This window comes from Acartia tonsa, chromosome 3 (assembly GCF_053477335.1).
Source record: "Acartia tonsa isolate MP-2025a chromosome 3, ASM5347733v1, whole genome shotgun sequence".
Lineage (NCBI taxonomy): Eukaryota > Metazoa > Arthropoda > Copepoda > Calanoida > Acartiidae > Acartia > Acartia tonsa.
Window position 1 is genome coordinate 5,443,219 of NC_137262.1, and position 22,554 is coordinate 5,465,772.

The 22,554-nt window shown below is 31.3% G+C and overlaps 1 protein-coding gene across 2 annotated transcripts in view; it reads left to right on the forward strand.

Moving 5' to 3' along the window:
* The first annotated feature begins 470 nt into the window (after positions 1 to 470).
* LOC145313159 (protein croquemort-like) overlaps positions 471 to 22,554 on the forward strand; it is a 46,077-nt gene continuing 23,993 nt past the window's right edge. For both annotated transcript variants that reach the window (XR_013877270.1, XM_080152434.1), the window contains exons 1-10: positions 471 to 829; positions 1,373 to 1,427; positions 2,945 to 3,028; positions 4,119 to 4,205; positions 8,418 to 8,477; positions 8,847 to 8,923; positions 9,696 to 9,739; positions 14,824 to 14,946; positions 19,784 to 19,871; positions 21,229 to 21,318. Coding sequence is in view for 1 of the 2 variants with exons in the window: in XM_080152434.1 (XP_080008560.1) it covers positions 760 to 829; positions 1,373 to 1,427; positions 2,945 to 3,028; positions 4,119 to 4,205; positions 8,418 to 8,477; positions 8,847 to 8,923; positions 9,696 to 9,739; positions 14,824 to 14,946; positions 19,784 to 19,871; positions 21,229 to 21,318 (778 nt within the window). In the remaining variant the exon portion in view is untranslated. The remainder of the gene's footprint in view (positions 830 to 1,372; positions 1,428 to 2,944; positions 3,029 to 4,118; positions 4,206 to 8,417; positions 8,478 to 8,846; positions 8,924 to 9,695; positions 9,740 to 14,823; positions 14,947 to 19,783; positions 19,872 to 21,228; positions 21,319 to 22,554) is intronic.

Genomic DNA, 22,554 nt, shown 5'->3' on the forward strand with positions numbered 1-22,554 from the left:
GGTTCTAACTATGCGGGGCCAACCCTGCGGGGCAATCACCTAACCAATAAGTACTAATACTTAGGTATCTTTACTTTACCTGCTAAATATGGCCAGTTCTTATCTTCTGCTGCGCTACTTTGGATATAAATGTTACATGTTCTTGTTTTATTTAATAGTTGATATTAACACCTTAATGGATGTAGGATATACGTGGATATGTTGACAGGAGAATATTGTCTTTAATCTAGCTTGCTAATATGGACCTCATTCATTGCCCAGTTCGTTCATTTAGTAGGAGGGAGGAGAATGAGTAATTGTGTTGATTTTCGTTGATGGGTGTTATTGTTGTTTTAGCCAGCTGTGAATACCCCTTTATCAAAGTATATGAAAATCTGGTGCAATTTCCAAGTCATAATATATCGATTAACACCTTACATTATGATTGTTTAACCTAGATTTAATCAAATAACAATTAATTTATTTATTTTAGATATCATAAAATGTAATTTAGAGGTGCTATATGTGTGAGTAAATTAAATATTTATTTAATGTATGTATGTAAGCTGAACATAATACTTAGTTGCTTATCTTAATTTCTAAGCACTCATCCCCAGAATTTGTAAGTACTCATCTCCAGTGATCTAACAATATTTATAAAAAAAGCTTGAAATAATGTTTATATAAACTTTAAAAGAGTGTCTGGTGATAACAAAAAATGTAAATAATAACAAGTGAGCTAAAGTGATTATAAAAGTGATTGAATAAAACTTGATAAAAATGGGTTTAAAAGATTTGTTGAGAAGTCCCAGCTGTATCATGAGGACCTTCATCCTTTGTGGGGCTGTAGGCATGGTTTAAGATTAAATAATTGAATCCGGTGGATAGGAACCGGTTCTCATCCATACGAAAAAACTATGTCTAACATCGTATTATATCCAGCTTTCTACGAATATCAAAATGTACAATCATAAGATTAAAACCAATTTTTTTTTGTCCATGCCTTCGGCACCTCGGGGCTAAAAACCGAGTTTTAATCTTATAATTGTACATTCTATATCCGCGGAAAGCTGTTTAAAATACGAAGCGAGAAATAACTATTCTGCAAAAAAAGCAGGGATATTAAGGGATAAGACCTTTTGAAGGGGTAATTTTATTCTATGGGTCGATTTCTCTTGGGAGGGTGGAGGTACTCTCCTCAAAAATAGTAATAATATAAACCGTCCCTGGATCTATCAGAGGGTTCACTGTAAAGGAGAACCTTTTCGGTTCAGCGGTTAGCGAGATATTTCACTACAAATAGACAGACAAACCACCTGTTACTTTTACATATCAAGAATATTATTTGTCATGTTTGCCCATTTACTTAAACTTATAACCGTGTGTGTTAAAGGGTTGATAATGACTGGATTATTCTGTATGTTAGTGTTCCCTCCAATGTTTAACAGGTCTTTCTACACATATCAACCCAAGTAATACTTCCCATGGATAGACTCTGTGCACACCACTGATTGTAGACATGTATAAATTTTTGATAATTAGAAATTAAAACTATTTTTTCCCATAAATCCAGGGCACAATTAGAACGTATAGATAACAGTCATGAAAATAAAGAGCTGATATTTTCAAATTAAAAAAAGATATCATTATTAAAAAATATTTGTTCGATGCACTAAAAACCTACAGATAATTTTTGTGTAGAGTCAAACAATTACTTGTATAGGAGGCTCGTTTATAATAATGAATGTATTTAAGATTTAATATTTTGTTACAACATGGATTATATAAGGTCCAATATCCAACTAAATATTTTCTAAAACTTTTAGTTTTACTTATTATAAAGAAATATGTTTGGCCTATAAATTCAATATTGTAGTTTTTACCTAACCGAGATTGCTTAAACGAATTTAAGGATATACTTAGATTTTTAGGATTTTAAAGAGATGTTTTGCTTATAATATTTTACCGTGTTGTCATAGTAATCATTATTCCGAAAATCATATGAATAGGATAATCAAATTATCAAACACAAACAGTTGTAACACAAAGTTAAAATTAACCTGTTTTAAATAAGACTTTCTGCTAACTAATAAAGAAATGTTATCCTCTTATATAAAGTAGTAGGTAAGGTTCTTTTGTCTGTAGCTTAATATTTCGATAACTACTAAACCGATTGAGTTCTCAATTTTAGGGAGGCTTCTTAAGGGTCCCTATATGGGTGTAGGGTATCTAATTTTTAAAAGCGAAGCTTTTCTATAATTAGGGTAGGTCCGTCCGTACGTCCGTCCGTAAGGGATAGCTTTTTTTCGTCAATTTAGGCATGTTAGAATTGTCCTATTGATTCCAAACTTTGCATGGTGATTCCTGTAGTAGTTAGGTACGATTTAGATAGCCTAGCAACTCTATAATCATTACCAGAATGTCCGTACGTCCATTTTAAACATGTTGATTTTTTTACTTTTTTAACAAGATAATAATAATCAGATTGATCTGATTTATGGTATACTGATTCCTGGGGCAACAAAGTACAATATTATAAGCGAAGCAACTCTATAATCAAGTCCTAATGTATGTCAATAAACATTATTCTGTATCAAGCAGTTTTTCAACAATTTTACTTACAATTTTGCTTCGACATTTATACATTTGTATTCTGATTATTCAGTTCTGACACTATACAAGTGTCAGTGCTTCGCTTTTATGGATGTTGTCATCCATGTTATATCTAAGATTGGTTTGAAGCTATTTTCATTACTCCTTCGAATAGAGAGCTCCTAGATGCTAGAAGTGCAGCCGCTAGTGCTTTATAAATCGTACCTAGTCATAATAAGTTTTAAATCGCTAGGCTATTTCTAGTATGCCAAAATTAACGAAAAGAGCTATCCGTTACGGACGGACTGACCCTTATTATAGAAAAGCTTCACGTATAAAAAAAAGAGCATATGTAGAAAGAACTGATTATCAGTATCCTGCAAGGACAGCTGACAATCCTACCTGGGGGCCAAGCATTTGACGAGTGGATCAAGCCAAGTATACCTACAAAAATAAAGTAAGTTACATAGCAGCGTTGCTACACTATAATTTGGAAAGCTTGAATTGAACCAAGTTACCCAAAAATAGTATTTCTCCCCAAGTGTTTAAAAGCATTTTTGGTACTTTCACTCATATCTATTTTTGAACTAATGACACCACTGCTTAACCTAAAAAAGCATGAAAAGATTTATTTACTTAGATGTATTTCTTTTGTGTACTTCTTGTTTTAACCAATCAGTATTTCTTTTCTTTTTTACTTTAGATTATAACATACTAGCGGCTTCGCCCCTAGCCTCTAGGGGCTTTGCCCCAAGAGGTTTGATCAAACCAATTTTTTGTATTTTAGATATAAAAAAAAATTTTTTTTAATTTTTTTTTTTGGGGGAGTTGGGGGTGTCCCACCCCCCAAGAAAATAGTTATAAACCTTCCTGGGAACTATGAGATGCTACCCTGTTAAGGAGAACCCGATTAGTTCAGCGGTTAGCGAGATCCTTCGCTACAAACAAACAGACAAACAGACAGACATCGTTCTACTTTGTATTATAGATTAACTAATAAAATGTTTCAATTTTATAAATTTCAATACAATTTCTTGGTATTTTTAATACCTTTAGAACGCAGAACCTTTTTCTGACATAAATAGGTCATTAAAATTGTTTGAAGTTGACACTTAATTTTAAACTGTTTCTGAAATCAAAGATTAACTTTAAGTAGCTTAACTACTACATAGTTGTCGCACTAGATAAATATTTTATTTTTTAACTACAATACTATATTGCAAAAAGTTTCCTAATGTTGACCTAGAAATAGCAGTTTTGCGCATTTATTTGCAATGATATGTAAGTTTTTCTCCTTGATGCAAATCTAACTACAAAAGGAATAATATTTTCTTCCTCAATTTGAAATACCTCTCGGTTTTTAAAAAAATGGAGGGAGGTAAGTTTTTTTTGGAGGGGGGGGGGGAAGTTAGGGGTGTCTTTTTTCCCTCACATAATAGTTTCAAACCACCTTACTGAAAAGTAGAGCCCAATCGGTCTAACTTTCTGACATATGAATTGACAGACTTCGTACCTACTACTTTTATATCATTATTTTTTTTCTTCAGGTTTTATTTATTTTCCGTACAAAATCCCGAGGCTGTGACAAAGGGGGCGAAACCAAAATTAGAAGAAGTTGGTCCTTTCACCTACATGTAAGTTTTAATTTTAGCAGGGAGGGAAGGGATTTTAGTCCCTAAAGTTTTCTTATTCGTTGGCTTAATAATTTTAGGGGCTTTTATTAAATTTTGATCAATTCGTTCATTAAGTTAAGTGTCCAGTCCAAACGTTTAAACCACAAATTTTGATATCATTTTCTGTTTCAGTATTGGGGATGTACTTCAATTTATCGGCCATTGCCTACTTTTAACATCAGTTATTAGTATTAACACTTTAATCAAAAAGTAAAATAAAATAAGATTTGTGTTAATATAAACTCAACTGGGTAAAGAGGACTATCCATGAACCAGAGCAAGTGATTCTTAGCATCTTCCAGCATTGACCCATAGTATTTTTTTGGTGAATACTCCCCGCTCCACGAGCAAGAGCAAGTGATTCTAAGCATCTTCCAGCATTGACACATAGTATTTTTTTAGTAAATATACTAGGTTTATGTTTAATATTTGCTTTATCGACTAAAAAATTAGGTTTCACCATGGTTTTATATTAAAAAAATTGAAATGTAAATCAATTTTTAAAGCAATCTCATCAAATGCTTTGTTGAGTTCAAAGGACAAAATAAAATAACACTGCAGAAAAGCATCAAATGTTGTAAATTGCAAAAGTACATTAATTAAACTGTTTAAGTTACCAACCATTTTTCTAAATATAAATTTTAATCACAATAATATACTTTTGTGTCAAAGCTTTTAAACAACAGTTTAAACTCATCAAAACATTCGATGAGATTGAAACAAACAATGCTTAACATTTCAAAGTTTTTTTCATATAAAACCATGGTGAAACCTAACTTTTTAGTCGATAAAGCAAATATTAAACATAAACCTAGTATATTTACTACAAAAATACTATGTGTCAATGCTGGAAGATGCTTAGAATCACTTGCTCTTGTTCGTGGATAGTCATCTTTGGCTGAAAAACTTTGAACTTTTGTTAAATTTTGATTAAGTAGTATAAACTAGAGTATCCAATTTTTCCCTTTAATTTAAAGTTTTAGTTGGAGTAATTTTCCCACCTTTGTAGTCTAGTTATAGGCCATTGTCTTATCATTTAGAACATTTGCTTAGAACTATAAGCGTTAACGGTAAACGAACAGACATTGCAAGTTATGAAGCAGCTGTGCCACTAAAAAGTCTTTATTAGTTATTGTTTCATACTTTGTTATTTTCTTGTCTGTATATAATTTATCATTTTTCTTGTAAACAAATAATCTTATACTGGAAAACATTGATCACGCCACCTTAAAAATTCAATTGCATCAAATAAATGCAATTCTATGAGGGGAAAAAAGCTAACAGGTCTATAATTCATCAATAATAAGAATGGATAAAGGATATATAAGTGGATATATTAAAAAAAATTTTCATTGATTTAGCTGGCTAATATGGAATATATTTATTGGTCAGTTTGTTATCCAGTAAGAGGGGAGGTCATGAGGTTAAGCGGTTGCATAGTGGGGAGCGGGCATCGTTATTTTAGCCAGCTGGGAGTATCACTATCAGAGTACATGAAAATCTGGTCCAAGATCTAAGTATTAATGTTATATATTTGTAATATGATTAAGAATTAGTATTTAATTTGACTTTTTGTTTAATTCAAAGCTAATGAGTTAAAACTATATTAGTTTAGATTTATCTTTAATTAAAAGCATCCTTTTAAATAAACCTATTAAAAACTTATCGTCTAAATGATTATCATTGATGCCTACATAGCAAAAAAGATTTGCATTCCTTTAAAGAAAAACAATGCTAAAGATTAAAATAATGGTTTAACATATCCATGCAAATGACTTGAAAACAAGGACATATGTTTCCACAGAAATACGGAGACTCTGACAATTTTACATTTTATTTATCCTGCTCATATCTAGACATATAATTAAAGATTGTAGAGTTTTCCCATCCTTAAATCAAATATGTTTTCGGCGTTTTCCTCTTTTTTTCAATTTTGAAAATTGAGTAACCCCCCCCCCCCCCCCCGACTACGAACAACTACTTTAGTTTAGGTTAGGTACTCAAATATTAAAAATTGAAATAAAATTTCTGAGAGGATAATACAATTTTTTCTTCTCGTGGATCCATAATTTTATTTTAGCACCTTTTATCATAAGGAATAGTCACCTAAATATGTATATAAATCTTTCGCTACCTTTTTAATGATATTAAATTAAAATGCATTTTAGAGCTAATGTATTGCTTTTTGATTAAAAAAATATTTTTTTCAGCAAGTAGAGCATAAAATCTTTAAACAGTTTTCTTTAATTTTCAAACTACTGTTTTTCATAATAATTTTCCTTTCCTCTTCCCTCAACTTCAAAGTGGTGTAAGTCGTGATTCATTTAAAAACTGAACAAAGAAATTCACAAAAATAAATACGCATTTTAAAATCGTATGTATAATGAATATTATATTGGCAGTGTTGTGCTTTGAGCTCTTTTCTTATAACGTTACAGTTTGACTGGACAATAATATTATAATCGAAAGGGTTCCTCTTGCTTTTAATCAGTAATTCGATTATTGAGATAAATATGCAGGGGATATGTAAATGAGAGATAACTTAAACTTAATAATTCAAGATAATTTGCGCTCTGAATTCTAAAACACCTAAAGTCTGTAATATAGATACCTAAAAGCCTCTAGTGTTCATACTTTTCAACCATTAGTTTTAACCCATTATTTGGTTATCTTTAAAATCCCTGTAATTAGCTGTCCTTATCGGCGCTTCTTGTTTAAGAGATCTTTTGATTGACCAAAAATACTTATTTCCTCTTAAATATACGCAATGGCATGACAAACAAAAAAATGAAAATCCGCCAAATTAACGTTTTGCTTATAACTATTAAATAAGTGAAAACACAAATTAATGTAAAACATACAAACTAGAAGCCCTGAACTTTTGAAGGTCATTTTTTAAACAATTAAATATTAAAACAATACGTTTTATAAGTGGCTTTATCTTGCCTTTTAAAATCAAGATATATAGACATAGTTTTCCTAGCTTAAAGAATACTAAAGGCTGTGCCCCTAGCGTCTAGGGACATCTCACATAATTAACTAAAAACTCACCATGGATCAGTAGGTATAAATAGACATACATTCATCCTGTAACTTTTGAATGAGCAAGAGCTTGTACTTTTTGATAATTAGCAGTTTAAGTAGATATCAGCATCTTTATGATGACTGGATGCTTTTTATTCTTAAGAAATTATTAAGATTGTTATTGATTGTTAAATAACTAAACTGTTCATGTATTTTTTTATAACATTATAAAAAATATAAATAAATATAGAAATAACTAGTGTTTGTGACCCTAGCATCTAGGAGCTCTGTATCTTAAGTGGCAGAAAGGGGCTAGAAAAATAATCTTAAAGTCTTATTTAGAATTGAGAACCCAATAAATACAGTGGTTATCTTAAGCTTCGGAGAAAAAAAACCTTACTATTTTTCATAATAGGATAATAGTAATACATAAGACAGTAGACAGAGTTTGAGGTATTGATTGATGCAAGAAGAACATACGTAAGAAATATCTTATCTAAAGAGTAGTTTCGCTTATTAAAACGCTTGCAATCTTATCAAAAATACAAGTCTTACCTTGACATGAAAATTAAAATTAATGAAATTAAAAAATTGTATTTTCTTTGTTACACATTTATAAGTCTTGTTAGGATAATCTGTACATTATTTTGAAACAGTGAAAACTCTCTGAAAGTATGACTTGTTGGTCTGTCTTCCTGTTATCAATCCAATTTAAAATGTATATTTTATATATAAAAAAAAATTATTGAAAAAATCATCCAATTATGTTTTAAAAATCATTAGTATCTTTCTGAAGATTGCGAAAGCTTGAAACTTAAAGATAAATAAAATTGAAGTAAAAAACGTTGTTTTACTATAGAATATTTTATACACCTAATAATTATAAAACCCTTTTTTTAACGTGGGCGCGCAGAGGTTATAGTTGGGAATTAACACCACCCTAAGTAAAATTATTTGGGAGGTTTGCTTTCCCCTGTTTACCCATTAAATATTTCCACTGTGCCCTTGGCAAAACCCTGTGCACACAATTGCATGGAAACCTTCAGGTCTTTTACATTTGTTAATTAATAATAAGGTTTTATTTTAACGTTATTTTTTATTTAGGACGTTTTTATCAACAAAAATTGATCATAATTTATGTTTTTTTAGAGAAGTGATGGAGAAAAGAATAGAAGACTGGTCAGAAGACAAATCTCAAGTTAGCTATAGGTATTTATTTCTTTTCTAAATCTCGACTATCATCCATAGCCATCACCTTTATTTAGCAACCTTGGTTGTTTAGGTCCTAATTTTTTTATTAAAAACTTTTTCAGACTGGAAGGGTAATTTTTTTTAGAGATTGTTTATTGTAAGGTGAATATTATGTAATAAATTTCTTGTGAATCTGCAGGATCATTTCTGGAACCTAAAGATGGTTTGGACACCTATGTTAAACAATATTTTTAATGTTATGGAATATTTTTGAATTTTTCAACTTTAAATTCTTTGTCAAAGAAGTTTTACATCTTACTCTGGTAATACCTTAATTAATTCTATTATTCAGCGTAGCCACTCCATAATAAATGTTATGATTTTTAGGACGTTCAAGCACTGGTACCGTGTAGAGGAGGAATCCGTTTCTTTAGACGCTCCTGTCACCACACTAGACATTCCACAGGAACGGAATTATCCAGTTTCAATAAACAGTGTACTCTTTAACCTGAGTAAGTGACTTTCCAGTGCGGCTTCAAAACCGGTTAATATCCGCTGGATTGGAACTGGTTCTCAGCCATACTAAAAATTCGTGTATCGTATCTATTATAGACAACCTTCCACGAATGGTAAAATAAATAATAATCATAAAATTAATACGAGTTTTCCATTTTAATTTCGACGTAAAGCTGTCTGTAATACGATATAATGTGATAAATTATTATTCTCGTATTCATTCTAATCCGGTGGATAAGAACCGGTTCTCATCCATACAAAAAAAACTATGTCTAGCATCGTATTATATCCAGATTTCTACGAATATAAAAATGTGCAATCATAAGATTAAAACGAGTATTTTAGCCCGTGACTTCGGCATCTCGGGGCTAAAAAACTGTACATTGTACATAATTGTACATTTTATATCCGCGGAAAGCCGTTTATAACACGATGCGAGAAATAACTATTCTTATATCCCATATCAAGAAACTTAATGTACAACTTCCTATTACCCTTCAAAGTACATATAGTAAAGTAACTGCAATCGGACAAGTAACCTTTTGATTAAACAATTTTATCTGAAAGTCTCATGTTAATGATTCTTATGTGTTTTCGCTATTCTAGTTTAGAGAACAACAACTAGACTCTTATATTTATAGAAAAGTAAATATGATTAATAGGAAGGAAGTTGAGTAAAAATTTTTTTAAAAAGATATAATTATGGATAATACCTGCCATAGTTTGCTGCTGGAGAATCTGTTAGAGGCAAAGGATACTTTGCGGTAAGTTGTTTTCATTTAGCTTACCACAGTGGTACTTTTGTGTGAAATGTGTTCATAGATTTATTTTTAAATGCGAAGCTTTTCTATAATAAGGGTCTGTCTGTCCCAGGTATGAGGTATAACCAACAAGAGAGAAAAATATAAAATAATATTTGGGGGGCAAATGGAGAGGTTGTCAATTTTACGATGTGTTGCCCCCCAACAACAGCTGAAAAACAAGTATATTTTTCGTGATTTTTTTCGAATTAATTTCGTTATTGGTATAAGCTGGGTCTGTCCATCCGTACGTCCGTCCGTAAAGAACGAATAGTTCTCCTATCGATTTCAAACTTTGCACGGTATTTCTTATAGTAGTAAGGTACAATTTAGAAAGCGAAGCAACTCTATAATCATTACCAGAATGTCTGTAGGTCCATTTTAAACATGTCGATTTTTAACTTAAAAAAAACAAATTTGCATGTGAAATTATTATTTGATTGATCTGATTTTTGGAATAGGACAACAAAGTACAAAGTAATAAGCGAAGCATCTCCAAAATCATGTCCTAAAAATGCCAAAAGTATGTCCTTAAACATTATCCTGTATTTCAGCAGTTTTTATCAAAGGGAGGGGGCGAAAGTGACACTTTTTGAAACCAAAACTAAAAGTTAAAGGAACTCAACTAAAAAAAGTTACAGGTCTGACATTTTGCATGGCAGTTGCTTTTTAGGGGTACAATATGGAACTGTAAAGAAACGGCGTCGCAACCGCCGAAAACCGCCGAGATAAGGCAAACAAAAATTCGGCGGGAAACGGCGGTTTTTGGCAGTTGCGCCGCCGTTTCTTCGCAGTTCCATATTTTACCCCTATAAAGCAACTGCCATGCAAAATCTCAGACCTGTAACTCTTTTTTTAGTTGAGTTCCTTTGTTTACTTTTAGTTTTGGTTTCAAAAAGTGTCACTTTCGCCTCCCCCCTTTACTTACATTTTTTCGGCTTTTTTCTTTTATATACTGATTAATGATTTTGACACTCTACAAGAGTTAATGTTAGTTTGTCCTACCATTTCAGAGCTTCACTTTTATGGATATTGTCATAAATTATTAAATTGTAAATTCCTGCAATAAATAAAAACAAATATGTTAGAAATGTTGGCTAACTTATGAGTTATGGTACGCAATATTATTTGTTATCAAGCATCAAGCTGAAATGGTGTTATCATCTGTAGACTTTGCACAAATAGGGGTTAGATCTAGAGTGCTTTCAAAACAACAAAGCACATTTAAAAGGGGGGGGGGGGGGGGGTTGCGGATGTGCCACTTTTTGAAACCAAAAGTAAAACGCGCATGATCTCAGCCAATAAAAGAGTTTTAAAAGGTAGCACATCCGCCCCCCCCCCCTTTAAAGTAGCGAAGATACTGTTAGTAAATATTTTACCAGTCCGTCATTCAGACCGTAAACCATTTATAATAGTTATTTCTCGCATTGTATTATAAACAGCTTTCCGCGGATATAAATGTACAATTATACTATTAAAACCAGTTTTTTAGCCCCGAGGTGCCGAAGGCGCGGGCTAAAAAAACTGGTTTTAATCTTATGATTGTACATTTTTATATTCGTAGAAAGCTGGATATAATACGATGCTAGAGTTAGACATAGTTTTTTCATATGGATGGAAACCGGTTCCTATCCACCGGATTCGAATGAATACGAGAAAAAATAATTACAATTTTAATTTTAACTGTTTTGAGTTTTGGTGTTGTGGTTCTGTTTAAACTCCATGAATGCCCAAATGCACTTATGAATGCAAACTGCAGAATGATAAGAAATTCGCAACTCTACTTTTTTTAGTTTGGATTTTCGATTCCTTTATGGTCGTGTCTATATGACTGTATAGTATGTAATAAGCAATGAGAAATGTTTAGGAGTAGTTGAGAATTTGCTTGATTTTCCCCATTTAAGCTGCTGCTGTTTATTACACTTCAACGTCAGCTCAAAAAACTAATGATACCTAGACAATATATACTTTTCTGACCAAACACCCAGGGTCCCAAGGTATTTAAGTAGCAGCCAACAGACAACCAACTCTTTGATTGCACGACCTTTGTCTGGAAGTCAAAACATTGCATTATAATGTTATCATCTTTGTTTATTTGAAACCTTGAAAGAAAATACTTCTCCAAATATGCTTATGTAATCCTAGTAAAATTTGAAAATAGAATTATTAAAGCTGCACTTTCTATGCCTGTTGTCATTATAGTTTTTGCAATTATAACATTTGAAACAATAATAATACTAAACTAGATTTGACCTGATACTAGATAAACATTGTATTTTATTTTACTTTAGTTCAATTTATTCATTTAACAACGGACTTCTGCAAATTTGAATGACTGTAATACATTTGTAACAAGAAGTTCAGCTATAAATTTAAATATAAAACTTTAATGTTTTTATTTTTATCAGGAAGAAAAGGGTCATTGGAATGAAATTATACTAATATCCAAAGATTTATAAACACATTCTCTCATTTGTTATCTTCAAAACATTAGGTATTTTTTATTAAATCTAAATTGGTTGGTTCATTTTTCCTCCAATAATTGTAATCTTCAAAAGAGATAATTTTATTCAACATTTGATCATTAATTGCTTATCTCTTAAGACCTCGGCCATGGTTCCATACTTAGATATTGCAATTTACAAGAGATATCATAGGAATTCTTTGATTGAAATTGAGAAAATTTGGAAATAGATTGTTGCACAAACTAAATATACACAGCTGGTTTAAGCCAGGTACAGGTTTACCTGCACACGCCAAAGAAACTGACTAGCAGGGGTGTTCTAGGAAGGTAATGTGAGTTCATAACCACTCTTACTTAAATCGTAAAATCATACTAGGGAAGGTACAGCTACGATTTAAGTAAGAGTGGTTATGAACTCACATTACCTTCCTAGAACACCCCTGCTAGTTAGTTTCTTTGGTGTGCTCAGGTAAACCTGTACCTGGCTTTAGCTAGCTGTGTATAGCTGAAAAGCAGTCTAATAACCTTTGTTTTTATTATAAGTTTATAATTTTTCCTCAGTTATAACATCCCTGTACCGCATGATGCAAACATTTCACTTGTGTCAAAAAATAGGTATTACTCGTTTTCTTTCATAATAGAGTTTCAGCTTTTATACAACTTTTAAACTTTGCAAAAACTGTTTGTAATATTTTTTGTTGTTTAGGGATACAGGCTAAAAAATAAAGCTTTCAAATTCTTACCTTTAATATTCACCAAAGGAAGAAATGCTTACCTGAAGATTTGATGAATATTAATTTATCTTCCATTGTTTTATCCCTGAATCCCCCTGCTAGTTATTGCAATGGATATAGACTATAAGTGGATATTATGACAGGGGAAATATGTCGTCAGTTTAGGTCGCTAACATGGACATTACTCATTGGTCAGTTAGTTCATTCAGTAGGGGGTGAATCAAGGGGGGTGTCGTTGTTTTAGCAAGCTACAAGTTTCACTTTATTAGAATACATTATAATTAGGTAAAAGATCCAAGTAATAATAAATCCATTATCATTGCAGTTTACTTTATTTTTTGCATCAATAAAGTCTGTGCTGAAGTTATGTAAATGTTTGCCCAACTTTTAATTGGTTGGGTTGCAAAAGTGAAAAAGAATATTTTTGAATTATTTAAATAAGCAAAGGAGTAGTTCCAAGAATAAGATTTTTACCATATAGTTTTCATTTTGTAGGTGTTTGCAAATTAAACCAGATGTTTTTTGGATTGTCTTGGTAAGATGGATGATAAGGCAAATAAATCCTAAATTAGCAAAAATAAAAAAAGTCTACTTTAAGAAGTTGTAATTTTATGGTACATTTTATATCTTGTCTTTACTACTTTTATTATTTTTCTTACAAAGACCGATAATGAATGTGGAAAAATATATACATTTTTATTTATCTTAAGATTAAGCCTTAATATTAAGACTGCAGCTAATCTATAATATAAGGGTTTGTTTCACACTAAGTATCTTATCATATAAAATTTAGAGGTTTTTTGTCAGAAGTAAAATACCGGACAATGTACTGTTTGTGTTCTATTTTATAGCTATACTAGCAGATGCGTCACTAGCATCTAAGAATCTGTATTCAAAAGGAAGGAAAAGGGCAGAATAATCCCTAAAACCATTCCAAGACATAAATTTAAAGTCAAAATAGCCTTAAACCAGCCTGGGGCCTATGTAGAGCTTCTCTGAAATGAGCAATGTAGTAGTGATGTTAATCTACAAACAATAAAATCTTAAAACTTATAATTATAATAAGATATTAATTTTGTTAGATTCTTTTGGTGTTAAGATACATAAATCTGTTATGATATCTCTTTTATATCAAACATTACATATAAATTAGTAGACACTCTAAAGGCTCATGGCGAAGCCACAAGTCATTCTAATTAGATAGAACTATTCCATAATTAATCTTAACATACAATTTTTGATAATAACTATGCTGAATTTCTTTTAACATGCTGATTCTTGTTCTATGAGATAAGAATTAAATGATTAAAACTTCATTATTTTATTTTTTATAAATGCAAAACAAATAAGACTTTTTTGTGCTAAATTAAAACAAACATTTTTTGTTTCAAAGCATGCAAATAGTTTTTTTGATTGGTACGAAAATAAGATCACTGTATAGGTAAATAAACGTCAAACTGAATATTTAAATCAAACAAAAATAATTGAAAGAATATTTGCCTCATAAAAAAACTTTCCACAAATTAAATTTTACCGGGTACTGTAAAGAATCTAAAGCTGCGTTTTTTCATATTTCCACAGAAGCTTTTCTCCTATTAGTAGCTAAGAAGAAACAATAAAATACTTTTTTTATTTCTTAATAAAAAGACTTTAACAAAAATTAAAATACATATTCGGGTCAAAAATAAACTTATGATGCTAATTTTAGTCTAACAATTAACAATCTGAATCCGCTATTAAAATAACGGATTATGGATTCTGATTCTGAATTCCAAAATTGTCTAAAAATTGGACGGATTCCGGATTCGGATTGCCAACCATAGTTTTGTATTTATGTTTATAATATTTAGGAGTTGGGCATCAGCACGATGATTGGATTTAGAGATTCTTTGTTTCGAACAAGACCTGCTCGTGACTGGATTTTTGAGGGAATATCAGACTCGCTGTTGACTATGGGATCTTTCTTTGTACAGGTAAGCTTCCATGAAAGACATAGCTGTAGTATCTTAGCCATCAAAACCTTCAAAAATCGTACAAAATTTCTGTTTTATAAAGGAAAAGTTTCTATTTAAAGATGTACTAATCTTACAGCAAAAACTTACAGAAAATGTCCTATTCTATGTAATTTATGAATTTCTGAATTTAACAATGTGTTTAACAATAACCATTCATAACATTTAGTACTAGTGTCGTATTTCGAGCATATTCGGATAACACGAATTCATTGGAGGGGGGAGAGGGGAGGGGGAGGTTAACACCCCAAAGTAAATGAAAAGATTTATGTAATAAACCCCTTCCTCATTCCCATAACCACATTACTTTAGGTAGCCGTACTAATAAGGGATTTAAAGGGATAAGACAATAGCAGATAAACTGATGAACATCCTAAATAATGATAAACAAAATTAACCCTTCTGTAGATAACAATTAGTGGTTCAAACGTTTGGACACTCAACTTAATGAACCAACCAATAGAAATTTAAGTAATGTCTCCAAAGTTCTTCAGCCAGCGAATAAGAAAATGATATTATAAAACTTTGGGGACTAGTGTAATAAACAGCCCCTGAGTTTAATACTATTTGTACTTTCGGATCTACTGCAGTTCACGGTAAAATATTGCTGGTAACAAATATTGCTAAAAATCTATGAATTTTAAAGGCTGCTAGCTGCCAAACATGCCCGCACACTGTTTTAAGCGGCATAAGAAGGCCTACAAATAATCTGTAATAGCCATAAATCAATAATGCATAATTATCTCGCAGTGCAGAGAAATGCGCGAAAAAGGTCTATTTTACGCGTTTTTTCTTCAGTGAGCTTTCCTGTGCATCATTAGATCTTATCTATTCCAGATTATTTGTAGGCCTTTTTATTCCGCCGCTTAAAATGGTGTGCGGGTATGATTTGTACAATCAGCCATTTGGCAGCTAGCAGCCTTTAAAATTCATAGATTTTTGGCAATATTCATATCCAGCAATATTTTACCGTGAACTGCAGTAGATCCGTACTTTCAACTCATGATTCAATCATCAATAGATTAAATTATTTGATTGTTTAATAAATTGTCTCGACTGTTAAACAAAGTATAACAAGGATGGAAATATACATATATGCGAATCACTGAGATACTTATTTAAGATCTTCAAAACTAATGGCTGGACTAATTTGCTATAAAAAAAACTATCTATATTATAGTCAATCCTTATTCTATATTAAAAAGTAGTAATGTTTTTTTTTTGTCTGAAGCTTATGATCTCAGAAATTACTGGTCAGAATGGGTTATACTTTTCAGGGAAGCGTTTTAATTGTCTTGGGCCGGTTTTAAGTTATCTTTCTATCAACCCCCTTCAACCCCCTAGGAGGAAAGCAGCTAGTGTTATGATAAAGTACGTCTTAACCGAATGATCTCGCTTATCGCTGAACCAATAAGGTTTTTGTTTACAGGTTAGTTTCTCATAGGTCTTGGGAAGGTTTATGGCTATTTTGGAGGAGGGTACCGCCAACTTTCCAAGAGAAATCACTAAAAAAACACGATAAATATTCTCGCAGTGCAAAGCAAGCGTGTTCCCGCAGGCCTCATGAGGCTAAGCCGCTATTATATTATATATTTAAGAAAAAATCACAGACAGATTGATGTAGAGAAAAGCTTTGGTAATAAAAAACGCCCAGTTTTCAATGAAATTCTAGGGAAATCAATTAAATATCATTCGAATTTGCAGTTTAGACAATATATATGAACAAGCATGGCAAAATTTATACTTAGCGAATCATAACATTGTAAAAACATAAAGTTGTATTGCAAAAATGTTTTAGAAGGCATAAGCAAATACATAGTAGGATGTCTAACTTCACAAAATGCATTTTAATGTGTTGTGGAAGGATTCAGGCTATTTTATCTTTATAATATGAAATGCTGGCTTATTAATAAATATATAAGTATAGATGTATAATCCATGCAATTACCTGGCAAAAGTGGTATGAACCTTTCTGCTGGCAAATTGCTTTGTGTTCTTTTGAAGCGACTCTGCACTGCTGTGTTTATATTTCTGACGCTATTGGCTAGTATTTTAAGACATAATCAACAGTCGACGACATAGGGTCCCCACCCCGAGGGTAGCTTGTGTCCCCTCTTATTATTTTACTATAGTGGCTTGTTATTGCTCAATTATTAAATGACTATCAAAATAAATAATAGAGTAGCTTTGCACATAAAAAGTCTTCTCTCAATTGTTTATATCTGTGTATGTGTCAATCTTTATTATAATAATTGATAACAATGGATTTATAATACGTGGATATATTGACAGGGTAAAAGGGGGTAATAATGTGACACTATTAGCTGGCTAAAATAACCATATCAGCTCCCCACCTAATGGATTCACGAACTGACTAATAAATGAGATTCAAATTAGCAACACGAATTAACGACAAAGGGGAAGGTAGATTGTGCTAAAATTCCGTAAAGGTGTGATTTTTATGGCTTGAAAACAGTAGTAAGACGATAAAATTTATGTTAACTTAAAAAAATTGTTTATGGTTCTTTTCAATAAGGAATACACATAATTAGTGAATATTATTGTTCTACTACTGTTTTTAAGTCTTAAAACTCATACCTTTACGAAATTTTAGCACAATCTACCTTCCCCTTTGTCGTTAATTCATGTTGCTAATTTGGATCTCATTTATTAGTCAGTTCGTGAATCCATTAAGTGGGGAGCTGATATGGTTATTTTAGCCAGCTAATAGTGTCACATTATTTGAGTACATAAAAATCTGGTGCAACATCCAAGTAATAATATATCGATTTAGAGAACTCTCTAAATGTCAAATCTGAATTTATTTATGTCAGAAGTCAATTTGTGATTTATAGTTTTAGCTTTAACTTGACCCAATTATGTCAGAGACCTAAAGGGATAAGACAATGGCCGATATATTGGTGTATATAACCAATGATGTTACACAAAATCACCCCTGTCGTAGATCACAGTTTGTGGTTGAAACGTTTGGACACTCAACTTCGAGATCTAACGAATCGAAATCCCCAAAGTTGCTGATGCAACGAATAAGATAACATGAAAAAAGTATATTATTTTCGAAATAAGTAAATTGGCATGCAAATAAATAAGCAGCTGAACCAGGTTGCAATCTAAATGACATAAACAATATTAAAGTTTTCAATTAACTTTAAATCTATAACTCTATTTTTCATTCCTTTTATTTTGTTGTATACATAATGAACAAAATTGTGTGTTGAGTAGTTTTGTTTAACTTCTATGATAGATTTGCAAATGCTTTTTGAATGACAAAAATGTGAAAATTTAGGGCAGAAGGTGATATAGGAATTATACTGGTACCAAAAGTTTGAGAAACCAATAATTTTATTATACTGATAGGATAATTTTGTTTTTAAATGGAGATCTACATTGATTTCTCGTCCTTTGCACTATCTTGAATCTATAATATAAAGTTACTAAAAAGCACATTTATTTATTTTATCATTATTCCTAATTGATGTTTAAAAAAGAAAAAATCTTTTCTTGTCTGTCATTGCAATTTGCAAGTTACACTTTTCAGGAAGGAAAACATTCCTTTTCAATTTGTAACTATATACATCTTAGTACATTTTGTGGAGATTTAGAATTCAAAGATCAAAAAAGACTATGAGCTAACATTTTTAGTAATTCATCTATCCTTTATTTGATCTATGCGTCCGTACGTCGTAATCTTGCTTGTAAATTGACTGAGCTTCTTTAGAAATGGTATTTTATTTTCTATATAATTGCTTTGTTACTTAATGGGATAATGAAATTGATCTTATTTTATTAAAGAATTTCAAAATTCGAACTCTGACTCTATCTAAAATGTCTATTTTCAGGACATTAGGTGTTAGATAATTTGAAATATTTGCCTAGGTATTTGATTACTAAACATCTTGCTTGCTATTTTTATCATGCTTTAAGATTACTGTCTTTCAATAAAGTTTATTCTTGGTCATTGGCAGTTTTGAAATAACAAAGAATAAATAATTTTCTGTTGATTCTATAATAATTTGATCTAAATGAAACTCTCCAAAAATTATATCTCATTTGGCCTAAAATTTGATGCTTAATATCTTGGAAACTATATAGAGGAATGAATAAAATAAAGCAAATTATTTAGCAAGACACACTATGCAAAACTTAATTAAAGAAATATATATATACAAAATATTTAAACAATTTAATCAAATACTAATTCATTTAAAAAAATAATTTAAATTAATTTAATTTACTGAGTATTTTCCTTGTCCTGGTTATGTTAAACTAGCACAATGGATTTATTATTCCTTGGATCTTACACCAGATTATCATATACTCTAATAAAGTGAAACTCGTAGCTTGCTAAAATGATGATTTCCCCATCCAACCCCTTTATCATTTCCCCTTCCCTCCTGTTGGATGAACGAACTCCCCAATAAATGATATCCATGTTAACAACCTAAATTGACGAAAGTTTTCCCCCTGTCATAATATCCACGTATATTCTATATCCATTATTAGCACAGCATTTGAGAAATGAATACAAGAAATAATTTCCCTTGAACTTTAAATAATTTTCTCCCGTTCATTCATACACTAAATATTTTTTTGCAAGATAATTAGTTTTTTAATGGAATTCATAGATTTGAATATTTGAGTATTAATTCCAAAAGTTATAAACCCCTAGAAAACAGTTGCTTCACCTAATTCATTCTTTTTGTTATTATTCATGAAAAAATCTTTTTAGGTTTATATTATATAATCTTCTGTTAAAATAATGTCTTTTCTTATTTAGGCTACTGATATTCCGATGGACAAATTTGGTTGGTTCTACAAACGGAATGGTACCGGGTGGGCGGATGGAATCATCAAAATGGCCACAGGTATACAAACTTTTACCACAAGTGATTTTAATACTTTTTCCAGTATGGATTTGAAACCGACTGGATTAGAAACGATTCTTGGCCATAATGAAAAATCAGATTTAGCATCGTTTAACAGACAATTTTCCACGCATAACAAAATACAAATCATAAAATTGATACTAATATTTTACCCCAGGCATTTTTTAATTTTTTTGATTTTTGCATTTTGATATAAGCGGAAAGCTGCCTACAATACAATGAAAAACACTTAGCTTTATGGTCGAAAATCTAAAATGAATATAAGATTATTATAATAAAGACTTTTAAGCCATTTACATAGTTTTATGTTGATTAAAGAACTGCAACAAACTTAAGGAATTGTTTTAATAAATAAGACTCTGAAACTTAAATATTAAAATGAAAGTTTTTTAATTCTGAAATAATAATATGATTGACTACATATAAGAAGTGAAATTAATTAAAAGCTCGCAAGAAAACTATGCAAGGTTCAAAGTTTAATTTTTATGGGATAGAGAAAAAAAATCTCATTAAGATATATAACAAAACTTGTATTAATATTATGATTTTACTTTATTATTCGTAGAAAATTGTCTAATATAGCTCAGAACCGGTTCTAATCCAGCTGATATTAACCGGTTTCGAAGCTACTCTGGAAAATAAGTCTTAATTGTTTCCTTGTTGACACTTAAACTATAAGAATTGTAGCTTTTGACGGGCAAAGAAATTAAGTTTTATCCATTATATACTAAATAGATTTTTTATGAAAGAATAAAAACGTATTTTATATTTGCTTCAATTTCATCCCTGTCTTTAACTTAACAACAAAATATCTGGCTGAAAACTAGTTAATATTGCATTCTATCTTTTTATTCTAAAATTTTAACATATGTAATTTTATAATTTCAACATTTGATGTTTTAATAACTCCAATGTTTATCAATATTTATCAACAAAATTAATGAGGAAAACAATGTACAGTTAAGTTAGATTGAAAAAGACCATGTTGTCAAAAATAGGGCTGGGCCGGATACTTCTTTGTCCGGATACCGGATATCCGGCATCCGGCCGGATATCTAGCCAACGCCGGATTTCCGGCATATTACCGGCTATCCGGCCAGATAACCTGATATACCTGCTGCCAGAGTTGCAGTTAGTCTTTGTTTATCAGGTTGGCCAGCAGGGGACATTTGATTGTAAATTATACTGGTACACAATGTTTTAAGGGCTGCAAACTTTCATAAAATCTTTTTTGGTTGGTAAAAACTTTTCAACAAATAATTTATATCGGTACATCAGTTTACTGTCTAATGTCTTATCCCTTAAGATTCCTGCATACGCCACTTTACACTTTCAGGGGCTGGAGATTACTCTCAACTTGGTGAAATATTGGAGTGGAATGGAAAGAATCGAACTCACTACCCTGGCAAATGTGGACAAATTAAAGGTAAAGGAGAACAGCGTTCCAAAAAGATATTTGTTTATTTTTAATTGACAAAGATAACAAGTATATAATGACGTTCCTTTATGAATTTTGGCAACTTAATAATATCATAAGTTTAAAACAGATAAGACAATTCATAAATTCTTCATGAAACTTAATTATAGAAAAGCTTTGTTTTTAAAAATCATTCAGTCGAATGATGAAAGATGACAAACAAAACAATATAAAATAAAAAGATATGATGTAACATAGAAAGATATTTTAAGGATTTTTACTTCAAAAGAAAAATAAACAATTTAGGTTGAACTTACAAGTCTGGACAAATTTGTGGATTGGAATGCTAAAAAATTTAAAAGCACAACAATAAAACATAAAAATCAAAGTAAATGTAAACAATAGAAGATAATTACTCTTCCTAGGTATTTTTAGTAGCGAAGCTACTCTATAATTCACTTTGTCCGTCCGTCAGTCCGTAACGCTATGGGGGAAATGGGATTTACTCAGCTCCTATAAAAGATAGAAAGCTGAAATTTTTTGACAACATTCCCATCATTAACCCTTAACGGTCGGGGGGGGGGGGGCGTTGAACGCCCCCCCATCCGGTTTTTTCTATCTCATTTTCTGTGTGTGAAAGATAAAGAGCCCAAACTGCTTGACTTTTTAAGTATGGGTATGACACATAACTAAGAGTTGGAATTTTTTGAATATCTCCATCCTGGCAGGCACAGGATGCCAGCAAACCTGGCAGGGTCATCCAGGTAAAGAGCAAAAATATTTTTTTGACTAAAACAAAGCATTTTATCATACCAAAATACTAAAAAATCCTCTAGTAGTACATCCTTATATGAAATATAGGTGTTCAAGTCACTTTCAGGTTCCAGGTATGATCCTGCAGGTCCTGATCCTCCAGGTCTCCAGAAATCTTTAAAAGGCTCCTGTGGCCGCAATTTTTGACTTAGAGACTTCAAATTTTAAACTTAAGCTTTTCTTACATGTCTACATAACGTATTAAAATTTCATGAAGATCCGCCGCCGTTTTCCCGCCGACCGCCGACTGCGGCGGCTGGCAGCTGCCAAGTACAGCTGCGGCCGCTGAAATTTATATTTTGATATTTCTAATGTAAAATTTACATAAAGATAAACATTTTCTGAGAAAAAATTTTTCTTCTAGCTTCAAAAATAAGAAAATTATAGCCGTTTCAAATTTTTAAGTAAAAAAAGACCAAAAAACAAAGGTTG